Source organism: Syngnathus scovelli, chromosome 13 (genome assembly GCF_024217435.2).
Source record: "Syngnathus scovelli strain Florida chromosome 13, RoL_Ssco_1.2, whole genome shotgun sequence".
Taxonomy (NCBI): Eukaryota; Metazoa; Chordata; class Actinopteri; order Syngnathiformes; family Syngnathidae; genus Syngnathus; species Syngnathus scovelli.
This window is the reverse complement of record NC_090859.1, coordinates 9,562,356-9,582,948: the sequence shown is the minus strand read 5'-3', so window position 1 is coordinate 9,582,948 and position 20,593 is coordinate 9,562,356. Positions and strand designations below refer to the sequence as shown.

The 20,593-nt window shown below is 42.4% G+C and overlaps 3 protein-coding genes and 1 long non-coding RNA gene across 6 annotated transcripts; all 4 read right to left on the bottom strand.

The window, feature by feature from the left end:
* Positions 1-286: 286 nt before the first annotated feature.
* On the bottom strand, positions 287-6,885 carry atp6v0a2a (ATPase H+ transporting V0 subunit a2a). 2 transcript variants are annotated; one of them, XM_049739023.2, is made up of 20 exons: positions 6,300-6,885; positions 5,177-5,255; positions 5,012-5,109; positions 4,709-4,846; positions 4,417-4,514; positions 4,216-4,342; positions 4,054-4,136; positions 3,892-3,985; positions 3,612-3,824; positions 3,393-3,543; positions 3,180-3,319; positions 2,960-3,117; positions 2,797-2,887; positions 2,606-2,724; positions 2,322-2,532; positions 2,133-2,252; positions 1,898-2,014; positions 1,484-1,601; positions 1,210-1,381; positions 287-1,122 (listed from the first exon to the last, which is right to left on the bottom strand). In XM_049739023.2, exons 1-20 carry the CDS (start codon positions 6,408-6,410, stop codon positions 1,020-1,022), a joined length of 2,541 nt encoding a protein of 846 aa, XP_049594980.1. In that variant the 5' UTR covers positions 6,411-6,885; the 3' UTR covers positions 287-1,019. The 2 variants fall into 2 exon arrangements, with proteins under 2 accessions (XP_049594980.1, XP_049594981.1); XM_049739024.1 differs by lacking the exons at positions 5,177-5,255; positions 6,300-6,885 and having other exon boundaries at positions 4,920-5,063.
* A 366-nt stretch (positions 6,886-7,251) lies between these two features.
* nfkbil1 (nuclear factor of kappa light polypeptide gene enhancer in B-cells inhibitor-like 1) lies at positions 7,252-9,185 on the bottom strand. Of its 2 annotated transcripts, none has more exons than XM_049739157.2 (4): positions 8,757-9,185; positions 8,468-8,580; positions 8,246-8,360; positions 7,252-8,141 (listed from the first exon to the last, which is right to left on the bottom strand). In XM_049739157.2, the coding sequence occupies exons 1-4, from the start codon at positions 9,028-9,030 to the stop codon at positions 7,564-7,566; spliced, it is 1,080 nt and encodes a 359-aa protein (XP_049595114.1). In that variant the 5' UTR covers positions 9,031-9,185; the 3' UTR covers positions 7,252-7,563. The 2 variants fall into 2 exon arrangements, with proteins under 2 accessions (XP_049595114.1, XP_049595115.1); XM_049739158.2 differs by having other exon boundaries at positions 7,252-8,138; positions 8,757-9,183.
* Positions 9,186-11,880: 2,695 nt separating this feature from the next.
* On the bottom strand, positions 11,881-14,125 carry LOC125980107 (apelin receptor B). The gene has a single exon (XM_049739160.2). The coding sequence runs from the start codon at positions 14,072-14,074 to the stop codon at positions 13,007-13,009; it is 1,068 nt and encodes a 355-aa protein (XP_049595117.1). The 5' UTR covers positions 14,075-14,125; the 3' UTR covers positions 11,881-13,006.
* A 656-nt stretch (positions 14,126-14,781) lies between these two features.
* Positions 14,782-17,874, bottom strand: LOC137840858 (uncharacterized). The gene is made up of 3 exons (XR_011087975.1): positions 17,764-17,874; positions 17,544-17,652; positions 14,782-15,171 (listed from the first exon to the last, which is right to left on the bottom strand). It is a non-coding gene; the product is annotated as an uncharacterized lncRNA (long non-coding RNA).
* Positions 17,875-20,593: the final 2,719 nt, after the last annotated feature.

Below are 20,593 nucleotides of genomic sequence, written 5' to 3'. Positions count from 1 at the left end.
GAAATAAAAGCTGCACTTACCTTTTAAGAAATAATTCTAACAGGTAAAGATTTCCATATTTGTTTAAATATATACAAAAATTTAATACTTTTTCAAAATTAATCCCAGTTCAGTGGTGGATTGATATATGCTTTTAAATCATCCTGTGATGATTCTTATGCGTGAATCTCATATCACCTTGACAATTGAATAAATATTGAATATGAAATATAATTGGTGCCAGCGACCGGTAGGCGTCGTTTCTTCTAATCAGTCATCCACTGTAGTACATTAATCAAATAAAATGTTTCACAGTACATCGTTTTATTTGCTTGTGAGTCTTGAAAGCTTTATTTAACACACCAAAATGGCAAAATATCAAGATTTGTATACAGAGTTGTTTAAATAAATAGCATAATAACCATATCAACATATACAATAAGCAGTGGTTGCATTTTTTTCTGCATATAACAGGGAAGGTTACATTTAAATAAATGAATGAATAATAAGCAAACAGCCAATATATTGTTTGAATTTGGCATCGTCACAAGCGTAAAATTGTTATACAATCATTTCTGAAAAGTGCTTCTTTGCTAGAGAGATGTTCACTTGTTTGATAAAATTATGAGAAAGGGGTGCACCCAAATTGTTCATCTGTATGGCACTATATTATGAATTTAGAAATGGTTACTGTACATTGTGCTGTATGACACTTTCAATCCAGTGTAGGTCACACACAGCACAACATAAACTCGCTGGTGTGCCTTGGGGAGTTTTACGTTATCTCAACTGAATTTTACCATCAGTAACAATTGTAGAACCTGTGATTTTTGCTGGGTGGAGAAGTAAGGCAGTCAGCACAGCAGGTAGGAGTTTTTTTTTTTTTTTCATGATGATTTCATCACGGAGGGGAAAAAATTGCTACGAGAGTGAATTACCATCGTCTTGAGGGTTCCTTGTCATTTTCACAGTGTGACTTGTCCCAGTGTATGCAGCATCCCTTCCAGTGAAAAAGGCCTACTTTCACTTGAGCTTTCAATTTAGAGGAGGCCGTCTTGCTCGAAAACCGAGGGCAGCAGCGAGAAGTCAAAGGGTATAAACTTGACACCTGTCCCGTGGTAGAATTTATTCTGAAACTCCACCCTGAAGAAAACATGAAGCAGTCATTTTTAAATTGAGGAATTTTTGTCAATGACAACATCTCATTGTGCGGCGATGACGTTAGCTCACCAGTGCAATCGGAGAGCGTGGAGGAAGGCGGACAAACCTTCCATGACCAGCAGGATGGACACAGTGAGCAGAGCGAAGAGGCCAAACACAGGCACTAAAAAGACTACCCCCACGCGGGTTGTGATCCTCAGGCCCAGACGCATCACCATATCCCACAAGACCTCAGACAGCTCTGCAAGCACACATCAACCAGCCCCCCTAATTGATAAATACCTCTCCGACTGTCAATCAAAAGTGAGCATTTTGCTCGTCAAGGTGCGCCAACTCCACTTACGCGCGTGCGCTAAGCTGAGGGCCCAGAGCCGCAAGTACGAGGCAGTGTTGGAGATGCAGCCCAGGCAATACTCGATGGTGTGGATGGCCTGGTGCAGGAGCACGTCGGCAAAGTCAAACTGTAGCACAAATCGCAACAAAAACAATTTATTTTATACCAGGGAAGGGCAAAACATGTCTGTAAAAAATAAATAAATAAATAAAAAACATATAATAAATATTTTTTTTGTTTATTTTTTTTATTATAAACAATCAACATATAATATATATATATTTAAATGTACAGTAAATTAAAATTGGAAATGGGGTTATTTTTTACCCATAGCGAGAGCTCAAGCACTAATATGAACAAAAAATACTACAAAGAAGCACAATAATGTGCAATAACAGTAAACCGGTGTGACGTCTCTCTCACCTCTCTGGGACGAAGGTCCCTGTGGGTCATCTCATCAAGTCGCTCCTCTTCATCGTCCTCATAAACTGGCGCAGCTGTACTGTCATCCTCACTAGCACGTCTCACCCTCTCGTAGCCCTGCCAGACGTAAACAATGATGCTTTTGGACAAATGTGCAATCTCTTAGACTGTGTGAACACACAATTTAGCAAATCGCTATGGGGATCTTAGTAATTCAAGCCTTGGGAAGACCTACCCTGCGCCTGCGTAGGCCTTTGCCTCCGCGATGTATCCAGTATAGGAACAGAGGTTTTCCTAGCAACAGCATGGGAGCACACAGAATGGCGATGGCAAGCAGGAAAATCTGTAACCCCGTCTGGGAAGGGAATATACGTGAAAAATAAATAAATAATAATAATAATCATCAGACAATTTTCAGCGTTACCTGTCCCGGGTACAAAGGAGCGACGTCCTTGCCCTGCATGACGAACATATTAATAAAGTGGATGAGGATGCTGGGAGCTTGACTGGAGTCCCGCGCCGAGAAGGCCAACCACTTGTAAAGGATCATAAAAACCAGGTAGCCGAAGAGACAGAGCAGGAAGAGCAGCTCGGGGAGAAACAGCAGATAGACATCATACTTCTGTTGGAAGTGCCTTAGGATAAAATAAAAACACGCTGATAATTATGTTCCTTCGTAAAAAGCAAAAATAATTTGTAGGGACTCACAAATGATTGAAGACACTCAAAACCACACCAAAGGTCATGTGGATGACCCCGATGACCACGGACATCTTCATCTTATATGAATTGAGGAAGGACAGTCGGTTCACCGCCATGCTCCATATCTGTGGCAGCAAAAAAAAATATCACTAAATGATGGAACATAATTTGATAAATTCTATAAGCACTTTACTCACAGGGTCGATGCCAAATGGGTACGGACCCGTGAACACTCCGCTAACATTGGGGTCTAATGTGAGCAAAGTGTTTGTTTGAAGTGTTTTGTTCCTGAAAAAAAATCAGGACAGTCCTATTAGCATATAGTAAACATATGTCAACAATAATTAATCAATAACATACGTCCACTGCTGACTGGTGAACATGGCCTTGACACTCCAGCCCGAGCCGAATATATTGAGCGATTTGGAGAAGCAGTCGTTGTAAATGAAGCCCGTGTAGACGGAGAAGAGCCCCATCATCAGGATGATGTAGCGTCCGTTGAAGAAGGTTGCCCATATCTGCAGAGCCATGTTTGTTATAGGAAAATTTAAAAAAAAATGATCAGGCTGGAAACGCTCACCTCATTACTGGAGCGTTTCCTCGTTTTTTTTTTTTCTGTAAGCACCATCCAGAGGGCGAAGAAGGTCATCACCGTTCCGTGGCCCAAATCGCCGAACATGACGGCAAACAGGAAGGGGAATGTGATGATGGTGTAGGGCGCTGAGAATTAGAAAAACAAAATATGTTTTTTTAGTCCAAATAAAGTTATCGAGTAGTAGCAGGTGATACTTACCTGGGCTGACCTCACGGTAGTCCCCGACTCCGTAGGCCTCCACGATACTTTGGAATCCACACGTGAACTTGTTGGTTCGGACTAAAGTGGGAGGGGTGTCGGCGCTCGGGATGCGGTTCACAAATGATGGAACCGTTGCGTCGCCTTTTCGCTGATGGATGGAACCAAATATATTTATCAAGCTAGCTAAACAACAACAAAATAATGTAGTTTGTTTACCGAGCCTTCCTCTAGCGCCCCCCGTAGGTTGGCCAGGTCACTGACAGGACACCACACCTCAGCGATCAAACACTTGTTGGTGACGTCGAAACTGCACAGGTTGAGGATGTGGTAGATGGCCTTCATCTTTTTCACCTGCACGACCCAAGAGTACGCAGACTCCGCCGCCCTCTGCAGGACCTGCTTCAGGTAGTCCTCGGTGCGATGCAAAACCTGCAAGGGACACAGCTCGCGCATCACCTCGTTTGATTCCAAACCTTGAAGATCTGAGCTGCCCTACATTATTGAGGTCTTGGATGCGCGTTCGTAAGCTGTCCAACATGTCCGCCCTCTCTTCGTCATTCTCGGGGTGAGGATAAAGATGGCAGTGGTAGCTGAGGAACACAGTGACATCGTGGGAGAAGAACAAACTGAATCGAGGAAGTTGTGATGTACAACTTACCAATCGCAGATTTTTTGAACCTTCTGTCCGATTTGGTCCCCCCAGAAAGAGATGAGGAATACAACGTTCTTGCTTATCTCACCCTATGAAAAGCCCCGAGGATTTTAATGTGTTGTTTAACGCCATCAATAAAATGGATGGAAATATTTCAAATGAGCTCACCGTATCCAGGTCGGCCAGGTTCTCCTCCACTTCTGCATAGCTGAGGATGGTGTAACCTTTGCACACCCTCCATAGCATGCGCTCAAAGGCTTCCACTTTTACCCGCTGGATGAGGCCCGAGATGAATCTACAAGCAAATTCATATTGAGCTAAGCCGCTATTAAAAAAAAATACAACCGCACTCGTTTGATGGCAGCTCACCCAAGTTTGGCTCCGAGTCTTTGCATGCCAGTGTAGCCTGACACCGAGTCTGTGTCCATGGAGGGGAATTCTTCATACTGAGGACCAAGAGCCTCATGCTAATAACAAAAAGGGACAAAACCCCTATCTCAATAAATTTTAATATTATCACGTACCAAATAATTTCTTCAGAAACCCCCCAAAAAATTAACCAATGACTGATTTTGATGGTGACGTTCTTTTTGTTAGCTATAAATTCAAAAGTCTCCAAAATAAAAGCATAAAATAATTCTCTTCATAAACGAGCACTCACTCTGGAGCGGCTGTGTATGAAGTTGCGAGTGATCTTCAGCATATGCGTGTACTCGATGAGTTCCAGTAGGTTCCTGCGCAGTTTCTCTTTGTTCCTCGCCACCTCGCTCAGCTCCATCTCAAGTCGCTGAAGCTGCTCCTGAAAACGACAACCTCCATCATTTAAGAAAATACTTGTCAACAAACTCTGCCTTAATGGACTGAAATCTTACACTGTCCGCAAACCTCTCTTTGGGTCCACAAAATAATTTGGCAGGAATGGAATGATGGATGGCTTTATTTCTCTTTTTTTGTCAACACTGACCATGATCTCCAACACTTGTCTTGGCGGAGGCGCAAGTGGACTCTCATCTTCCTCAGGAACGGCAATCTTAGCCTTTTGGATTTCCCTCAGAAGATAACCTGTCCGCAAAAGAAAATATGTATTATTTTGCTTATTACAAAAATAAACCCCAGGTGAGGTCTTTACCCAGAATCCGCTCCATCTCCTCGCATCTTTTGATCTCGCTGACAAAGCGCCGCTGGAAGGAGCTGACGCTGGGATTGAGCTAAAACCAGAGCGGACAAACGGGTTCATGGTGTTCAGTGAGGGAAGAGGTCAGTGAACAAGCACACTCAGCATAGTTTAATTTTTTTGCATAGAAAGTACAAAAATAAAAAGTACACATCTAAATAATTTACATTGACCACAATAATTACATCTTACAAGCAGCTCGCAAAGCCTGGCAAGTTGCAAGGCTCAGCATCCACCCCTGGTCGTCATGGTAACGCTCTTGCTATTCATTTAGCAATACATGGGTGGCAAGTAGCTTTCCTCAGACTAAAAACAGGTTGAATTCAGCAAAAATAATCCGCAATATTATGGCAATTCTAAAAAGAAAACAAATAGAATGTTGTGTATGTGATCAAGATAAATTACTTACAAATGCGAGCTAGTTTAATTCAAAACGGCATAATCATACTAGAATTAAAGTGGTAGTTATAATAATCCTTTCAACAATTGAATCATTTTGTTTAACTCTTCCTGTATATCTGTATTACACTGCCCTCTAGTGGCCAGGGTGCGCACGAGATGAAACGATGTGAGGGTGGACTGAATTTCCATTTCTAGTCATTTCAAAGCGGAAATATTATTTGAGTAATTTAAATTATGACCATTTATAAACCAAAGCACTTATGTATACTGAAATATTGATATATTCTCTATTCTGAATTTTGCTTAGGTTACTCAGTGTGAAATCTGGATCTGTATTGATAAAAATTCTGCTGTTTGATTGGCAACATGTGGGCTCGACATACCTTCGTCCATCTATTGGAAGGACATTTGATTGTTCCGCTTGTCACTGTTTGGAATAGACAAATACTTATTGCCTGTAGTAAATCAAAATATTTCTTTGGGAAACAATTGAGTCAAATTTGATAGTTTCCCCACAGCAAACCTGGTGCTGCACACTAGCAGGGAATCACTGATTTAGCAGATGCATGATGTGCATAAATTGTGGTCTACAACCATGCAGGTGCACCTTCGATGTATGCTAGAAAACCTGCAGAAAATACTACCGATTCATATATTTGTTGTTGTGAGTACTTACATCTCGAAACTCAACCAGGCCCAGTTCACCGAGCTCACTGATGCAGTCGTACTCCGAACCGGATTGCAGGAACAACTGGGCCATGCACATCTCCTCACTCCGGAACACCATCTTGAAACGTGGCGCTGTCGCTGATTGTGTCTTTAAAAACAAACTCAATCACCATGCGTGGTGCATCACGCAATTCTGCAGCCCTTCGCCAATTAAGCAAGAGGATTAATTGTGAATTGGGATTATCCCCATGCTGCAGCACCACTTGCGGTTCCGTTCTATTGTCCTTTCTAAAGCGAGAGGTTGTTAAAGGGACAAAAAGGGATTGGAATGAATACAAAGCCTTTCTGGTACGTCGAGATGGGCTTCATCTTCGCTACATCTCGACACCTGTCACTTCAAAAAGAGCCCAGCACCGCCGTGTACTCAAATGGCTCCACGGGCGGGTTTAAAGAGAAATAATCCAATTTTCGATCTATCCTGCAGCTCCACGTAGGTCAAAAGCACGTCATGGTTAGGAAATAGGTTCGGGCCTTTCTTTATTCGCACTACCGCGGTCCACCAATTGACACAGATTGTGTCGGGGCCGCCGGGTTGCCAGGTCCGCTGTATTTCATCCCACGGAGGATAAACTGCAAAATGAAAAACCTAAAGATAGAAATCTGTCTTTTTTATTTCTCTCTCATTTTGCATCATCAATACGACAGTGACGTGTTCTTTCGGAATTCCTACCGTTTTCTATACGATTTAGTTGCTATAACAGCGTGCCCGTTTGCAAACCTGGCAACCAGCACATCCGTTCTATAACTCCCTGCCGGTTGTATCCATTGTGTCAGACCTTTGTCTACTTTTGATCCGAGGAACTCATTTATTACAGGCAAAACATAGAAATGCTAAAAACAAAAAATCCATTACTTAATTCTAGAGGTCATAGTCCATATTTACCATTGAAACACTGGGATACAACATAATGATTCCTTTTAATAGAGGAGGAACCGCTCCTGCAAAAAGCGTAAAAATATAAATAAAACTCATGGATTTGAATGCGACGTGCAAGTTTGCATTGAGAAACGTAAGACTGTTTCATCAAAGCCCTAAAGTATATATATTATTTTAAATTGGCACCACCAACGTTCATTATTCAAGCTTTAATGGCAGAAACATTTGAAGTTAAGAAGTAAATATAAAAGAAGATTACTTCTAATAATAATAATAATTCTGCAGGAGCTAGGATTGAACACCCACTTCAACTCCTGAATAGAAGACAATTTTGTCAGGACTTCAGGCTCTGAGCCAGTTTGTTGAGTTGTTGCGACAGAGCGGTCACCGTGTCAATGATGCGCTTCTTGTCCTTTCCGTCCAGGCGAGCTTCGCACCTCTGTGCGAATTTGTCGGGGTGCCACAGCGTCTGCTGCTTGCGCAGGGCCTTCCGGAAGACCACCGCGTCCTTACGATCCACGCCGTGCAGCATGATGTCCACCATCTCCTCAACGGTGCCGCGCGGCGTCGGCCAGGGTATGTCGTCGTACGTCAGGAGCTTGGCGCCGCCTTTGCTGTGGAATGTGTCCGAGCACATTTGCTCGTAGTGGCGTTTCTTACTTTGCCGAGTCTCTTCCTCTTTGCGGGCGGCGCGAGACAAATACTCCTCGTGTTCCTTTTGCAGCCTGGCGTGCAACTCCTTGTAGCTCTGATCCTCTTCTTCTCGCTTACTCTTCTCCTTCTTCTTTCCGCTAAATGACGAGGCCAGTCTCTGAGCTTCAGCATGCTTTTTCGAAAAATATTCTCTTCTGATGCGTTCGGCCCAGTCGCCGTAGTCTTCCTCGTCGTCATCGACAGTCATCCAATCATCTGCTGTCATGCAGGCACAAGAGAAGCAACTATGACTACTATAACTATTAAAATTAAACACAGTTAAACAATTTTATAGATGGACAGCTAGAGAAACTACATTTTACCGTCATAAACTCCAAAGGTTTCGTAGAACTCGTCCTCACATTCACCAAACAGCTTCTCCATCCAGTCTTTCTCCATATCACCGTGAGCTCGGCCACTCGGGCCCGGTCGAGAAGGCTGAAACCAATGGAATTTTTTTTTCAGTACCCGTAAAAATGCTAGTCATGTATCCATTTGTAAAAACAGTAATTCCAACTCTATGTGAATTATGAACTGGATGCTACCTCGGAGTGTTTGAAACCATTCAGGAGTTCTTGTGGTGTCACACCAGCCATGTTTGAGGCGTTCATGGCCTCTGGGCAACTCTTTCTGAGAGGTACCACCAAGTCGTCATAAGCTGCAGGAAGAAAAAGACAAATCTAATTTGGGTCTTGGTACTGACTCCTATCATCATAAATAGTGTGGGTTGATTGGAATTTTTGTGGTGCTTGCATAATGATGCAAATAGCTTCTTTATTTTAATTACAGAATGACACGACTTGAATAAGCCTCACTATTTCTATTCTAGCCCACCTGTTCTTCCGCGTGCAAGAGCTCTATTTACGGCGACGTGTAGCGCCGTGTCTCCTTTCCTGTTGGCCCGCAGCACATCGGCTCCATGCTTGAGCAGAAGCCGAACTGCGGCGTCGTCGCCCAGGTGACAGGCGAGATGCAGCGGGCTCCTCTGCCTCTTGCCCTGGGAGAAGTTCACGACCAAATCTTGATGCTTCCGCAGATGTGATTTGAGTTTGGAGAAGTTGCCCTCCTCGACATACTTCCAGAGCCGCTTCTGCGTCTTAGTCAGCATACTGAGTGTGTTAAATTTATTCGCTTAAATAAACAACAAGGGCTTTCAAGTCATGGGTTATTTGGTAGCAAGATGTCACCAAAACACTTCCGGTAGCCGCTGCGGATGGCAGAAGTAGGCTTCTATCACGACGTCTGTCCATTTTCAAATAAGTCTCGAAAAGAAACAAGAGCGCAAATAAAAGGTTCCGGATTGTGCGTACTACTGCCGCTAGATGTCAGTATTAACTATTTTATTGCATTATTGTATCTAAATTAGGGAATCGCTTGCATCTCCGAATCTTTTTCAGTCGTTCATGCTCTGATTTATCCTTTTCTGTAACACGCCTATACTTTGGAAAAATAAAGAGTAGAAAATATTGTCTTTGTTGAAATGCAGGAAGAAGAACAAATTATCAGAAAAATAAATACTAAAATAAAGATAGCCGGTTTTCATTGGATTGTTATGGCCTATGAGAGATTATTAAACAAATGTTTAGCAGTTATAGTATGATTATCTACTGCTTTTGTGGTAGTAAACGGCACTTTCCACAGTGCCATTCATTCATTTTTTTCCTCAATTTATAATCATCACTCTCCATTTTCAATAGGCTGCAATTCTGCCCGCATTTAATAAACATTGACCACATGCAATTTGTTCCACGGCATTTATAAAGATGTGGCAGATTCCACATGACTTACTCAGTATGCATCATCTCTCCCCTCTGCGTCTCTGTGGGCTCCTTGTGCGCCCCAGGCTCCTTTCAAAATGCCACCTGCCAGGAAGCCGTCACGTTACAAAGTCAACCGACTGCTCCTGCATAGTTCAATGTTTTGAAAAACACACAGTCTGAGGAGAGGGGGAAAAAAAATCATGTTATATTCAAGAAGAGGAAAAGCACTTTTATGCCTGGTGGCAATTGTTCTGCCAGTCGCTGGCATGTATAAATGAACAAAACTACATGATCAGAAAGTCATTTTCAGATGAATTTTGTGAGATTGAATAATTTCCCACACTTTTGGGAATCACTCACTTATCTTTTGTATGATGGGCATCACTGTGCTAGGTTCTTTACCTGCAACCAATGAAGAGCATGCAGCTGAGCCTCCTCAGCATCGGGGCCCACCGCAGATCACAGTGGCTTCTTTTAGGACCTGATGAGAAGGCCGGAGATGAAGGGATGAAGAGGCGCTTTGTGCTTATAGGGACACTGGCATTAAGGCCAAGATCCGGAGTCTCTCTCAAAAAGCCGGTCTCCTTCCGCAGCCTCGGAAACGACGTGTCGTCGTTAACGATGGCGCCTTTGAGAGGTGGGGAAGAAAGAGATGTTTGATTACTTTACTTGAGGTGTTTTCTCATACTTTTTTGCGTTTTCTTTGCAAAAGGGAGACTTCTGCTCTTCAAGATCCCTGCAAAAGAGGATATCCCTGATCGGGAACCTTGACTGGGTGACCTGCCTTTTGTCTTTCCTGCCCCATGCACACTCTCGACACTCCACGACAGGAAGCTTGAGGTCCCGCCACAAAGACGCTCAACTAATGTCATTCTTGGGCTTGGCCTGGGCTCCAGGTCCGGTTGAGCTTCTCCTCCATTGTCAAGGAGCAGAGGAGAAATGCCGTGTGTTTCCTGTGTCTATTTTCTGCATTCACCGCTTTATTGGCTTTGGATTTATGGTAGTGGGGCCACGCGCTCGCCACCCACGGCACGCCTTACTGCAAAGCAAACAATAGCACGGCCACCCATTGATATGCGATAGAAACTTTCCACTTTGGTTCCTACAGGGTTTTGATTATACTTGGTAGGTGCTGTTGTTTTGGTTAGCGATGTTTAATTTTCTCCTCACGATGTAAAGCTGCTCTCCAGTATTTATTTATCCAACCTTTATTATCACAAACGAATGAAAACGTTTGCTTAAAAAAAATATTTCTTTGAACGGTGCTCCGCAGTAAAAGTGCATCAAAGAACCCGAATGGCAGCGCTACAGTGTCCACGCGCCGTGAAATGTCTTTTAGTGTTAACGTAACATGAGCACACACGCTTCATAAAACCTTCCGTGAAAATAATCTCTACCGGTTATGTTACGCAGCGGGATATTGCTTTGATGCGGAAAGGTCAGGGATACTTTGACGGGGCGGCGTCTCGAGTGAAATAGAGCTGAAATGGCCTCGCCAATAAAAGATGATGAATCTACAAGGGAATGTATTCATCTTATATTATATGTATAAAATGACTGAGAAGTTCTTCTGTTACTTAGAACATTAAATGATGTGGTGGGCCAAATCTGACCCCCGGGCCTCGTGTTTTAAACCTACAGTATCGATTCTATCTAAAAAAATTTAATTGTGCATGCATAACATAACTGTATACACATGAGCAGCGGGCAATTTATTGGCACCAATTAAGGGGATCAAACCCAGGATACTTTAGTTACAGCCCGGGTTATTAGCTATGGCTAAAAACCTCTGACCTTTCTTTGATTCCGACTTATCGTGCGAACTCCCACCCGTCCGCCTGGATTAGGCTGCTCCTTCTGTCTCCCTGATTATGCCTTTAAGAAGCTCAATACCGTCCACAGTCATTAACATTCTCATTTAGATTTCCAAAACTTGACTTTAAGATGTTTATAGGACTTGGGGAACTGTTGATTGTTTAGGCGAGAGGAGCAGAAACATGTCTTTCTGCGGGGGGAAACAGAACTCCAACATGCATTTCCTGCAGACATATACTTTGATTTGGAACCGGAGCGTACGACACAATGGAAGGGCCACCGCCTCCCCTCGCAAATGCGTCCTCAGGAAGAAGCAAACATTCAACTGAGGGGAGAAAATACATTCCAGCAAAAAAAACAAAAAAAACAACTCAGACAAGATCTTTGGGGTTTTGCATTTTTTTTATTACAAATCATAAACAAATAAAACACATGTAAAAAAATATTCACAAATTCATATTTTTGTCAGGATCAAACACATTGTGGCTGACAACACACACACACTACAACACACACATTGCCTGTCAAACTAGTCACCTTTTAATTGGCTTCTCAGTTCAGGCAGTCTGAAAACATTTGTCAGCTGCCATCTGTCCGTCTGTCTAGACCCCCTCCTTGCATCCCGAGACCCCCCGTCTCTCCTTACCACGCTTATCAGAGCCTGACACTTCATACCCACGCACACACACACTCGACTGTAGTAACACACCGCAGGCTGGAAATGCCACAGACACTGACGTCTTACTGGGTTGTCACACCTCAAGTGCTTACACATAAAAAATGTAATGGTGGGAGGTAACTTAGTAAAAAGATCAGGTTAGAGACACATTTTACTGATTGATTGGAAAAAATGGTAGAAGCAGCAAGATTGGTGAAACAAGGAGCATGAATGACAAAGGAATTATTTAAGAGAATTGTTTGTTGCCATGAAAGAATGATAAAAGGTGAATGTAATGTGTTAAATCTGAAAAAACTACAATTAATATGCATTTTTTTCCTGTTATAATAAGCTAATTTATTGTTTTGTTAGTCTGTTCACAACGGCAGCACTTTGTTTTGATAGCATAAAATGCTAGCTCGTTAACACTATGCGACGAGATTATAAAAAAGGGGAACTAGTTTGTATGAGAGCTTTTTTTTTTCCAATAGTTATCCAAATAGTATAGTTAAAAATGACACTCAACATTCATTTTTGTACATTTCAGAGTCTGTACTGAAGTTCAATCATACTTCTACTTTTAGTCCTTTTTTAACACAAGTATCTGTGTCAGTACTTTTGCCACCTTTGATAGAATAACAAAAAGTATGACATTTCATTCTTGGGTTGTAAAACTTGAGTCCAAGACCACCCAATAAAGAAAAACAAAAAGAGAACCCGGGCCTTTTTGAGGATACATTCCACACGGTCTACTTCACGTTTGGTCCCTTCAAAGTTCGTCAAAAGTCAGTAGTTCAGAGCCGAGAGTCTTTTAAGTAAGCACCGAGCAATGGCTGAGTCCTCCAGGCGCGCTAGACCTTGGTGGCCAGAGACTGGGCCTCAGTCTTCTGGGAGGACAAGGAACCGGCCGGACTGGCGTGCAGGGACTTCTTGAGGTGGAGCAGGCAGAGGCACTGGGACCTGAAACGTAGGTCGAAGAAAGCGTACAGGAAGGGGTTGAGGCAGCTGTTGACGTACGCCAGGCAAGTGGCGTACGGGTGGGCCAAGAGCAGGAAGCGCAGGAAAGCGCAAGTAGCCGGGAACAGATCCAGATAGGAGAGAGCGTCGGCGCTTTTCACCACGTGGAAGGGGATCCAACAAGCGGCGAAGACCACCACCAGCGTGGTGATGATTTTGAGGAGCCGCCGCTTGCGCTGGTCCTCCTTGCGCAAGGTGTTGAAGTGGCGCGTGACGGTGCAGCCGATGAAGCCGTAGCACACCATCATGGCCAGAAAGGGCAGCAGGAACCCCAAGGCGGTTGAGGAAATGCTCAAGCCGGCGATCCATTTGGCCTCCTGAGTCTTGTCGCTCACCAGGCTGAAGTCCATGGCGCAGGACGTGCGGTTGCTGCCCAGGTCGTGCCGGGTGGTACGGAAGAGCAGGGTGGGTGCGGCTAGGAGGCTGGACAGCGTCCAGATGGCGGCGAGGGAGGCGCGCATGTAGCCGCGGGTGCGCAACTGGGTGCTGGACAGCGAATGCACGATGGCCAGGTAGCGGTCGAAACTCATGCAGGTGAGCAGGAAGACGCTGGCATACATGTTGAGGAGCACCACGTAGCTGCTGATTTTGCAAAGGGCCACCCCGAAGGGCCAGTGGTAGCGCATGGCCGTGTACACCGCCCACAGGGGGAGAGTCACCACGAAGGTCAGGTCAGCTAAGGCCAAGTTGCCGATGTAGACGTCGGCGGCGCGCCGCTTCCCCTGCGCCTGCCATACGGTGAAGATGACCACGCCGTTGCCCGACAAGCCCAGGATGAAGATGAGCATGTAGAGCACCGGGATGACCGAGTAGGACGGCGCCCATTCCGAGTAGTCGCACATGGTGTCGTTGTCAAACTCGTCCTCGTATTCATAATCGTACGGGTTGCCTGTGAGCTCCATGGCTTTTGCCTTCGGCTGGCGGTGGAGTGACTTGCTGCCCCGTGTGATCGGCCCGCTCTTATATACGACGCACCCCCTCGCCCCCCTCTGAGTTGTGAACCCTCCCAGGATACGCCCTCCCCCCTCCCTCACTTATCCACCACAACACAACCTCCCACTCTCAGTGGAAGCAAGCCCACTCATTTGTAAGTCATGGCTAAGCAAATTACATTACTGCATATATTACGCTTTTCTTAAATTTGACTTATTTGAAAAGTAACTCATTATAAATATACAGAAAAAATGTGTGTAAATTGCATTTTACAGTTTTCATTCTGATTATTTCTTGATAGAGTAAAATTATTTTATAGACAGTAGTTTAAGCTTTGTTTATCAATGTGTATGTGTATATGTACATTGTATCCATACATACATTTGCAAATATATATTGGTGTTGCGACAATCGATCCATCAATTGACAAATTATCAAATCAATCAATAATCAAACGTACCAAACTTTCGAAAACAAAAAAACAACCCATTTGCAGATTATCTGACATATTATGAACCAAAACAGAAATTAAAATCAGAATTAATAACTTGAATAAAGGTATGGAAATTAGAAATAAGCTTCTATATCCAGTAATTGCAAAATTAATCGATAGAACTTGATTAATATTATATTATACTGTTCACATATTAGATTTTAGATTATTATGACTTTTGATTTAATCAGTATAAATTAAAAAAAGATTATTATAACAGTTTTTTAAATAATTATTAGGATTGTGTCAGCACAAAAGAAGAGTCTTCATCTTCTCTTGCACAAATTGAGATCAACAAAAGGTTTATTTAATCAGTAAAGTCAACGCTGATGTTTGAAAAGCTTTTGTGTCTTTTAGCCAGAGGCCGCGAAAAAAGACATGTAGACATGTTTAGACAGTCAGCCACAAGACAAGCCCAGGCAAATGTTCCATCATCATTTCAATATCAATCCAAGAGTCGTTACGGTACCTGAGCTCAAGGCCAAATACTGCAGCTTCTTCATCTGCCACCTCACGACTGCCTGTGGACGTGTTCCGACATGCATGGTGCATCCATGGTGGATGTCGTCGAGCCTAGAATTGATTACAACGACATTAATGCTCATTATGTAAACTGATAGCAGACTCAATGATGACACCAAAAAAACTAAAAATGGGTGCCATATCTGCGGCAAAATGACAAATGTCATTCAATTTGTTGGATTTTTTAATAATATAATAAATAAATAACACAATTGGATTTAGGTGCAAACTAGGTGCAAAAGTCCAAATATAGTATAATATTTTTTTCATATTTTCCTTATTTATTTTACACATTATAAACAATTTAAAGCAATGAAAAAAATCAAGAACAAATCTTGAACTGTGACAACTTTGTCATCTTAAAATTAAAAGTCTGGATTTTTTTTCTTTTAACTGAGCAATGATTTTTTTTTCAGTGTAATTTGAAGTTGGAGTTGTGTGTAAGCACCATTCATTCTTTCTTCCCTCTGTCAATATCTGCTGGGCTGTCCCATATGGGCCCTCTCATTCCACAAGTCAGCGTAGGGGGTTGGCAGGAGTGGCGCCGACCCAGTGACTTTTAGACATAACTACTGTATCACTCAACAATGTCCAACCCTATGCACTGATCCCTTCTTCCTCTGCACGGCCGCTCGTCCTTCCCCAACGCGCCCACCTTCCTCTCATTATGAAGCCTTTGCTCTCACATCTCCATTGCTTTTACCACTCTCTCGGGACCAAAAAACCCAAAATGTTTTTTCTTATTTTTAATTGTGACGCACACTTGAGGTATTAAATTCAATTGTGTATATCAAAGTCCACCCAACTTATGTCTTATCCTGCTTGTGTGTCCATCCTGGCAGGAAAAAGCTACAAATAAATCAAAGTGAACTTCCCATCTGCCCTTTGGTGGCACCGCATGCTGTTTTTAGCCAAGTGTTGGCAGGGAGGAAAAGAAGATCATTATTTAGGTCGCTGTGGAGGTAGGCATTGTTTTATTTTTTGTCACTACAATTACAGATGTGGTAATTAGATATAGGAGTTTATAACGATTCGTGATCAAGCACGTAAACTAAATTACAAATATAGTTTAAAATGACTTAAAACCTCATTATTGTTTCTACTATACCCCCCCTCGACTTGATGTTATTTTGACCTAACCGTCCACTTGTGCCCACTAATAGATTTTCGTTATTGTTGCCTCTATGTGTGGCCTTTTGCTGTAAACCACACACCATGTTGCCAATCTGACAATCACATCACACTGAGGAGGATTTCTTGACATTTTTCAATCGTGTCCATCATCAATGGGCAATAACAGACATGCAAAAAAACAAAAAAAACCCAGACTGAGTCTGTCTGCCACCAAGCGAATATCTTTGATGTTTAATCAAGAACTTGTATGTTTGATGATCACTTTTTGGTGATACCAGTGACACCCAAAGAGTGAGGAGGTGTGTGTTGGTGGTGCGGCAGTTGTTTGATGTGTGTGTTAAGCTGTCACAGACTGACCACATGCAGACTTAGGAGGGGGGCTAAATAGTATAGGGACCAGAGACAGCTGGTTCCTCAAGGCTTTTTTTGTAACAGTCATTTTGTGATATCATCAGACGAATATATATACCTGTCGCTAATCCTTAGCATGTAGCAGCAACTTTGGTGCCGCTTTTAAATGTAGTGACAGTCATGCACAATGGGACAAATGGTCAGTGAGTTAATTAACTAGGCTTGGCTTAATTAATTAGGCTTAGCACATTTTCCACTCAGATTGCTATCTAGCTAAATGTTAGCATTCCAACTGCTGGTACTCTTTTCGTATCTGCCTCTTGATATCAATACAATGTAGCGTGGTATCAATTTAATTAGAAATTGTACCTAAATACAGAAACAATGTAAAGCCTAAAGCGATTGGCGCATTCATCTCATAGCATATGTTAGCATGCTAGCAGAGTCTTATTAGCAAATATGTGAAAGCAAACCTAAAGTGATAAAAGTCTTGCTTTCATCTGACATCTAACATTAATGCTGCCAAAACGGACACTTCAAGCACTAGTAATTTAGCGCCGTCAGACATTTTGGCTGCTCCCCACACTCGTTTACAAAATCAAGCAGTTGACACAAGCTTGTTAGGCGCAAATGCCTCGAGGAGATGTTAACACCTTTTGTTAGGTACAATAAATTTGGCCATTGTTTCAAAGACAAACGCTTGACCAGTTGAGTTGACTTTAACTCAAGTATTTAAAATGAAGTGTTTAATTTTGATGACTTGAGACGAACTCCGATTCACCTACTATTGTCTACTATGGAACAATGCCATCACTGTGGATTTCCTTGAGGTCAACAAGCACATGTGCACAAGGTGTTTGTCTGACCTGATGAACCACGTAACCCCGAGAAGACATTCAGAGCTGAGCTATGGCAGCCTTTCCTGATGAGCTGCTCACCTTACTGGGAGGGGGGGGTGAAGTGACACATGGAGGTCGAGCTTCTGTTTGGAGGTTGGCCGGGAGACTGTGTTGATAGCAACCTTCCTGCTTTCCCTCTTGTTGTCTCCTAAACCAGAAGTAGCCCAGATGAAATGTTTATCTGATATAAGTATGAGGAGATGGAAATCCCCCAATAGCATTTAGGCAAAAATTATAAATAGGCTTCATGTGAACTTACGTGACAAAAGTTTGGATCAGAAGCAACTTGTATCAATTGAGCTTGTTTACACAGGCGACGTTTGGGGTCAGTGTTGTTGTCACTTCCTGTCCCAAACAAAAAGAAGGAGAATCACGTACAACCTGCAGAAAAGAAACATGCATGGCAACAGCTTCCTGACCGGAACAAAAATACCTTTTCCAGACCATGACGTAATTCACGTGGGAAAGTGTGACAAAGAAGAAGTCCGAACAGCCTGTGAATTATTTTAAAGTGCTCACCAGGATTTAGGAAGCTTTCGAATGTGCCATTCCGTATATAACATGAACCGTTTTATGGACCTTCAGAACTTCAGAAACTCGAACGTGTTCAGTTTCAAGGCTCATGCATGAGAACGCACGTGCTCTCTAAATACACGCCTGCATCCAACACAAACACACACACATACACAGAGTGTGTAACAGCGTCTGAAACACAATAAGCTATTGTAACCTCAAACCCAGAGGTCCTGACTCCCATGTGCTTTTGTCATTAGTTTCAATTATAAGGCCATGAAGTCAGCCTGTAATGAGATGAACATCCCTTGAAACACACAAAAATAAAACACGTAAAATTAATTCAATGATCTGATGTATCAATATGTGAAGCTTTAAAATATTTTTTTTAAAGCGGAAGTAAAGACAAGCTCGTTTTCGTTTTACAAAAATATTTTTCACGTGCTCCAATTAGTCTACGCATTATATTATGTTTGTGATTTTTTTTCTCTATACAGTTTCCAGATAAATGGTTAAAGGTAAATGCATCAACCCTAATTTTTTTATCTTTGTTGCCCCATGTTGATGTTATTGTTATCAAGTCACAAGGCAGGCTGGCTGAGCCACTATCAGAGCTAGCACAGGACTCTCGCTTTTTTTTTTTTTTTTTTCTCCCCAGTCTTCTTAATACTCTTTGTGTATCCTCTCCACCCCCCCCCCCCCAACACCACCGCCACCATTTCCTCATCAGCAATGGAGGGGCTTCGGATGGACGGGAAGAGAGGGGACAGTGGGGATGTGACCCAACAATTGCAGGAAGTGGCTTCAGATCAGTACGAGATTAAGTGCAAGCTCACAAACATCCCCGTTGAAGAGATAAACACACACTCAACAAAAAGCCATAAATAAAATGTTGCATGTGCCACAATAAAACATCTTCACTCAGAAAGGGAGGGAAAAAGATGACAGGTATATTAATGGTGATTTACAAATATATCTCTTTTTTTCTAGATGAAAAGAAACAAACTGGGTCAATATGTAAATATATAAGCAACATGTGACCACACACATTGTTACTTGTCATTAAAAGCAGTGTTTTCTGTTTTATAGTTAACTTCTTTTTACACTTGCAAACCTTTTTTTTTTAAATATATTTGTGATAAAGGTGGAAATGAATAAGCACTTTGCACCTTTAACTCTTTCCATTTTTTCTGATATTTCCTGTCTAGTAAATAAAAGTTTTATGATGGCGAAAGTCCGATAATGGAACAGACTACGGCTGTTTCCTTTTCTTTCCCGCCGAAATTAGGAAAAAAAAGTTTCCAACTAACAAGATCTTGTATTATTAGAGCGGAATGGCTGCATGCACCAAACATTTAGTAGAACATTAACTGTGAATATGGATTGGACAATTTAGAAAATTAAGCAATAATGTGAATTGTGATGAAAAAAGTTAAAATATTTTTTTATTAATTTAATCACATTTTCCCAACTTTAATTCCGACCATGAACCTTGCACTGCACACATGCTTTTCCAATGCCAATGACCACTTCAAGGAGCTTCAACAAGAACAATAACTATGCAGACTGTGCCAAGCAGAAAAAAAAACCTCATTTATACAAAAAGAGGGAGATCCTGGCAATGACGTCTCATATCCTATCACAAATCTTAATCAAAGAAAAAAAAAAAAGCTGACGTTGACGATACGCTTGGCCAGCTACTGTTATCCTGAGGAAAACCATTATAGGACACACGCGCTTCCTGGTCATCGTGCATTGAAAGAGCATCTGTGGCACCGATGACCTGCGCTACCACTCCGCTTCCTGCCCTGCACGTGCAACTCAACCTTCAATTCCGTGTTTTCTGACCAAACATGGTCTTAAGAAGACACACATGCTCAACAGGATATAAATTATCTACCCAACTTGTGCAAAAAAATTGAAATATTTACTAGTTGGCCATACAATTACTTATTATTCACACAAAAAATGGGATTGCCTCCTGTTTTTTTTTTTGCCCCGAACCTCCAGGCCGCTAATCCCCTTTTGGGTAGAGGGCACAGAAAGGCCACGAGGGGATAAAAGGTGCAACTTTGTAACCAAAAAGCTTGAGACGAGATTTGCAGCTCACCAAGCCTAGACTTTAATCTTCAAGACGCTTCACACATATGGCCGCCTCCTCCAGCACGTTATCAGCCATCTGCACCCAAACAACACAAAACAACATGCTCACTTAACGCGGATGTTTTTTTTAATTGGGGCTGTTATGTAGCTAAATTAATAATGATAATAAAATGAGCTGTGAACTCACCATGGGCATGGCGGCCATTGGGAATTTCGGGAGCTTCTTGAATAGCCAGGCCAGAAAAACATTTTTACACCATCAACTATATTAATTGCTGCATGTGTCAAAATATTTCACTCCACACATATGTACGTGATCGATTTGATTTGAAGACACGGGCCTTGAGGCAGCTGATCCTCATCATTCAGACATGTAAAAAAAGTGAAGCTAAATAGTGCAAAGTGTGGCGCAATGAACGGCACTGTGGGAATCCTCCCCCATTTGAGATGCTAATTCCTGAACGGACTGAAAG

Coding starts and splice junctions, on each gene's coding strand:
- atp6v0a2a (XM_049739023.2), bottom strand. CDS start 6,410: ATGGTGTTCCGGAGTGAGGAGATGTGCATGGCCCAGTTGTTCCTGCAA. Junction 5,256..6,299: donor GCCTGGTTGAGTTTCGAGAT/GTAAGTACTCAC, acceptor CTCTGGTTTTAG/CTCAATCCCAGCGTCAGCTC. Junction 3,986..4,053: donor GTTCAAAAAATCTGCGATTG/GTAAGTTGTACA, acceptor TGTGTTCCTCAG/CTACCACTGCCATCTTTATC.
- nfkbil1 (XM_049739157.2), bottom strand. CDS start 9,030: ATGCTGACTAAGACGCAGAAGCGGCTCTGGAAGTATGTCGAGGAGGGC. Junction 8,581..8,756: donor TCTTGCACGCGGAAGAACAG/GTGGGCTAGAAT, acceptor TTCTTCCTGCAG/CTTATGACGACTTGGTGGTA. Junction 8,142..8,245: donor AACCTTTGGAGTTTATGACG/GTAAAATGTAGT, acceptor CCTGCATGACAG/CAGATGATTGGATGACTGTC.
- LOC125980107 (XM_049739160.2), bottom strand. CDS start 14,074: ATGGAGCTCACAGGCAACCCGTACGATTATGAATACGAGGACGAGTTT.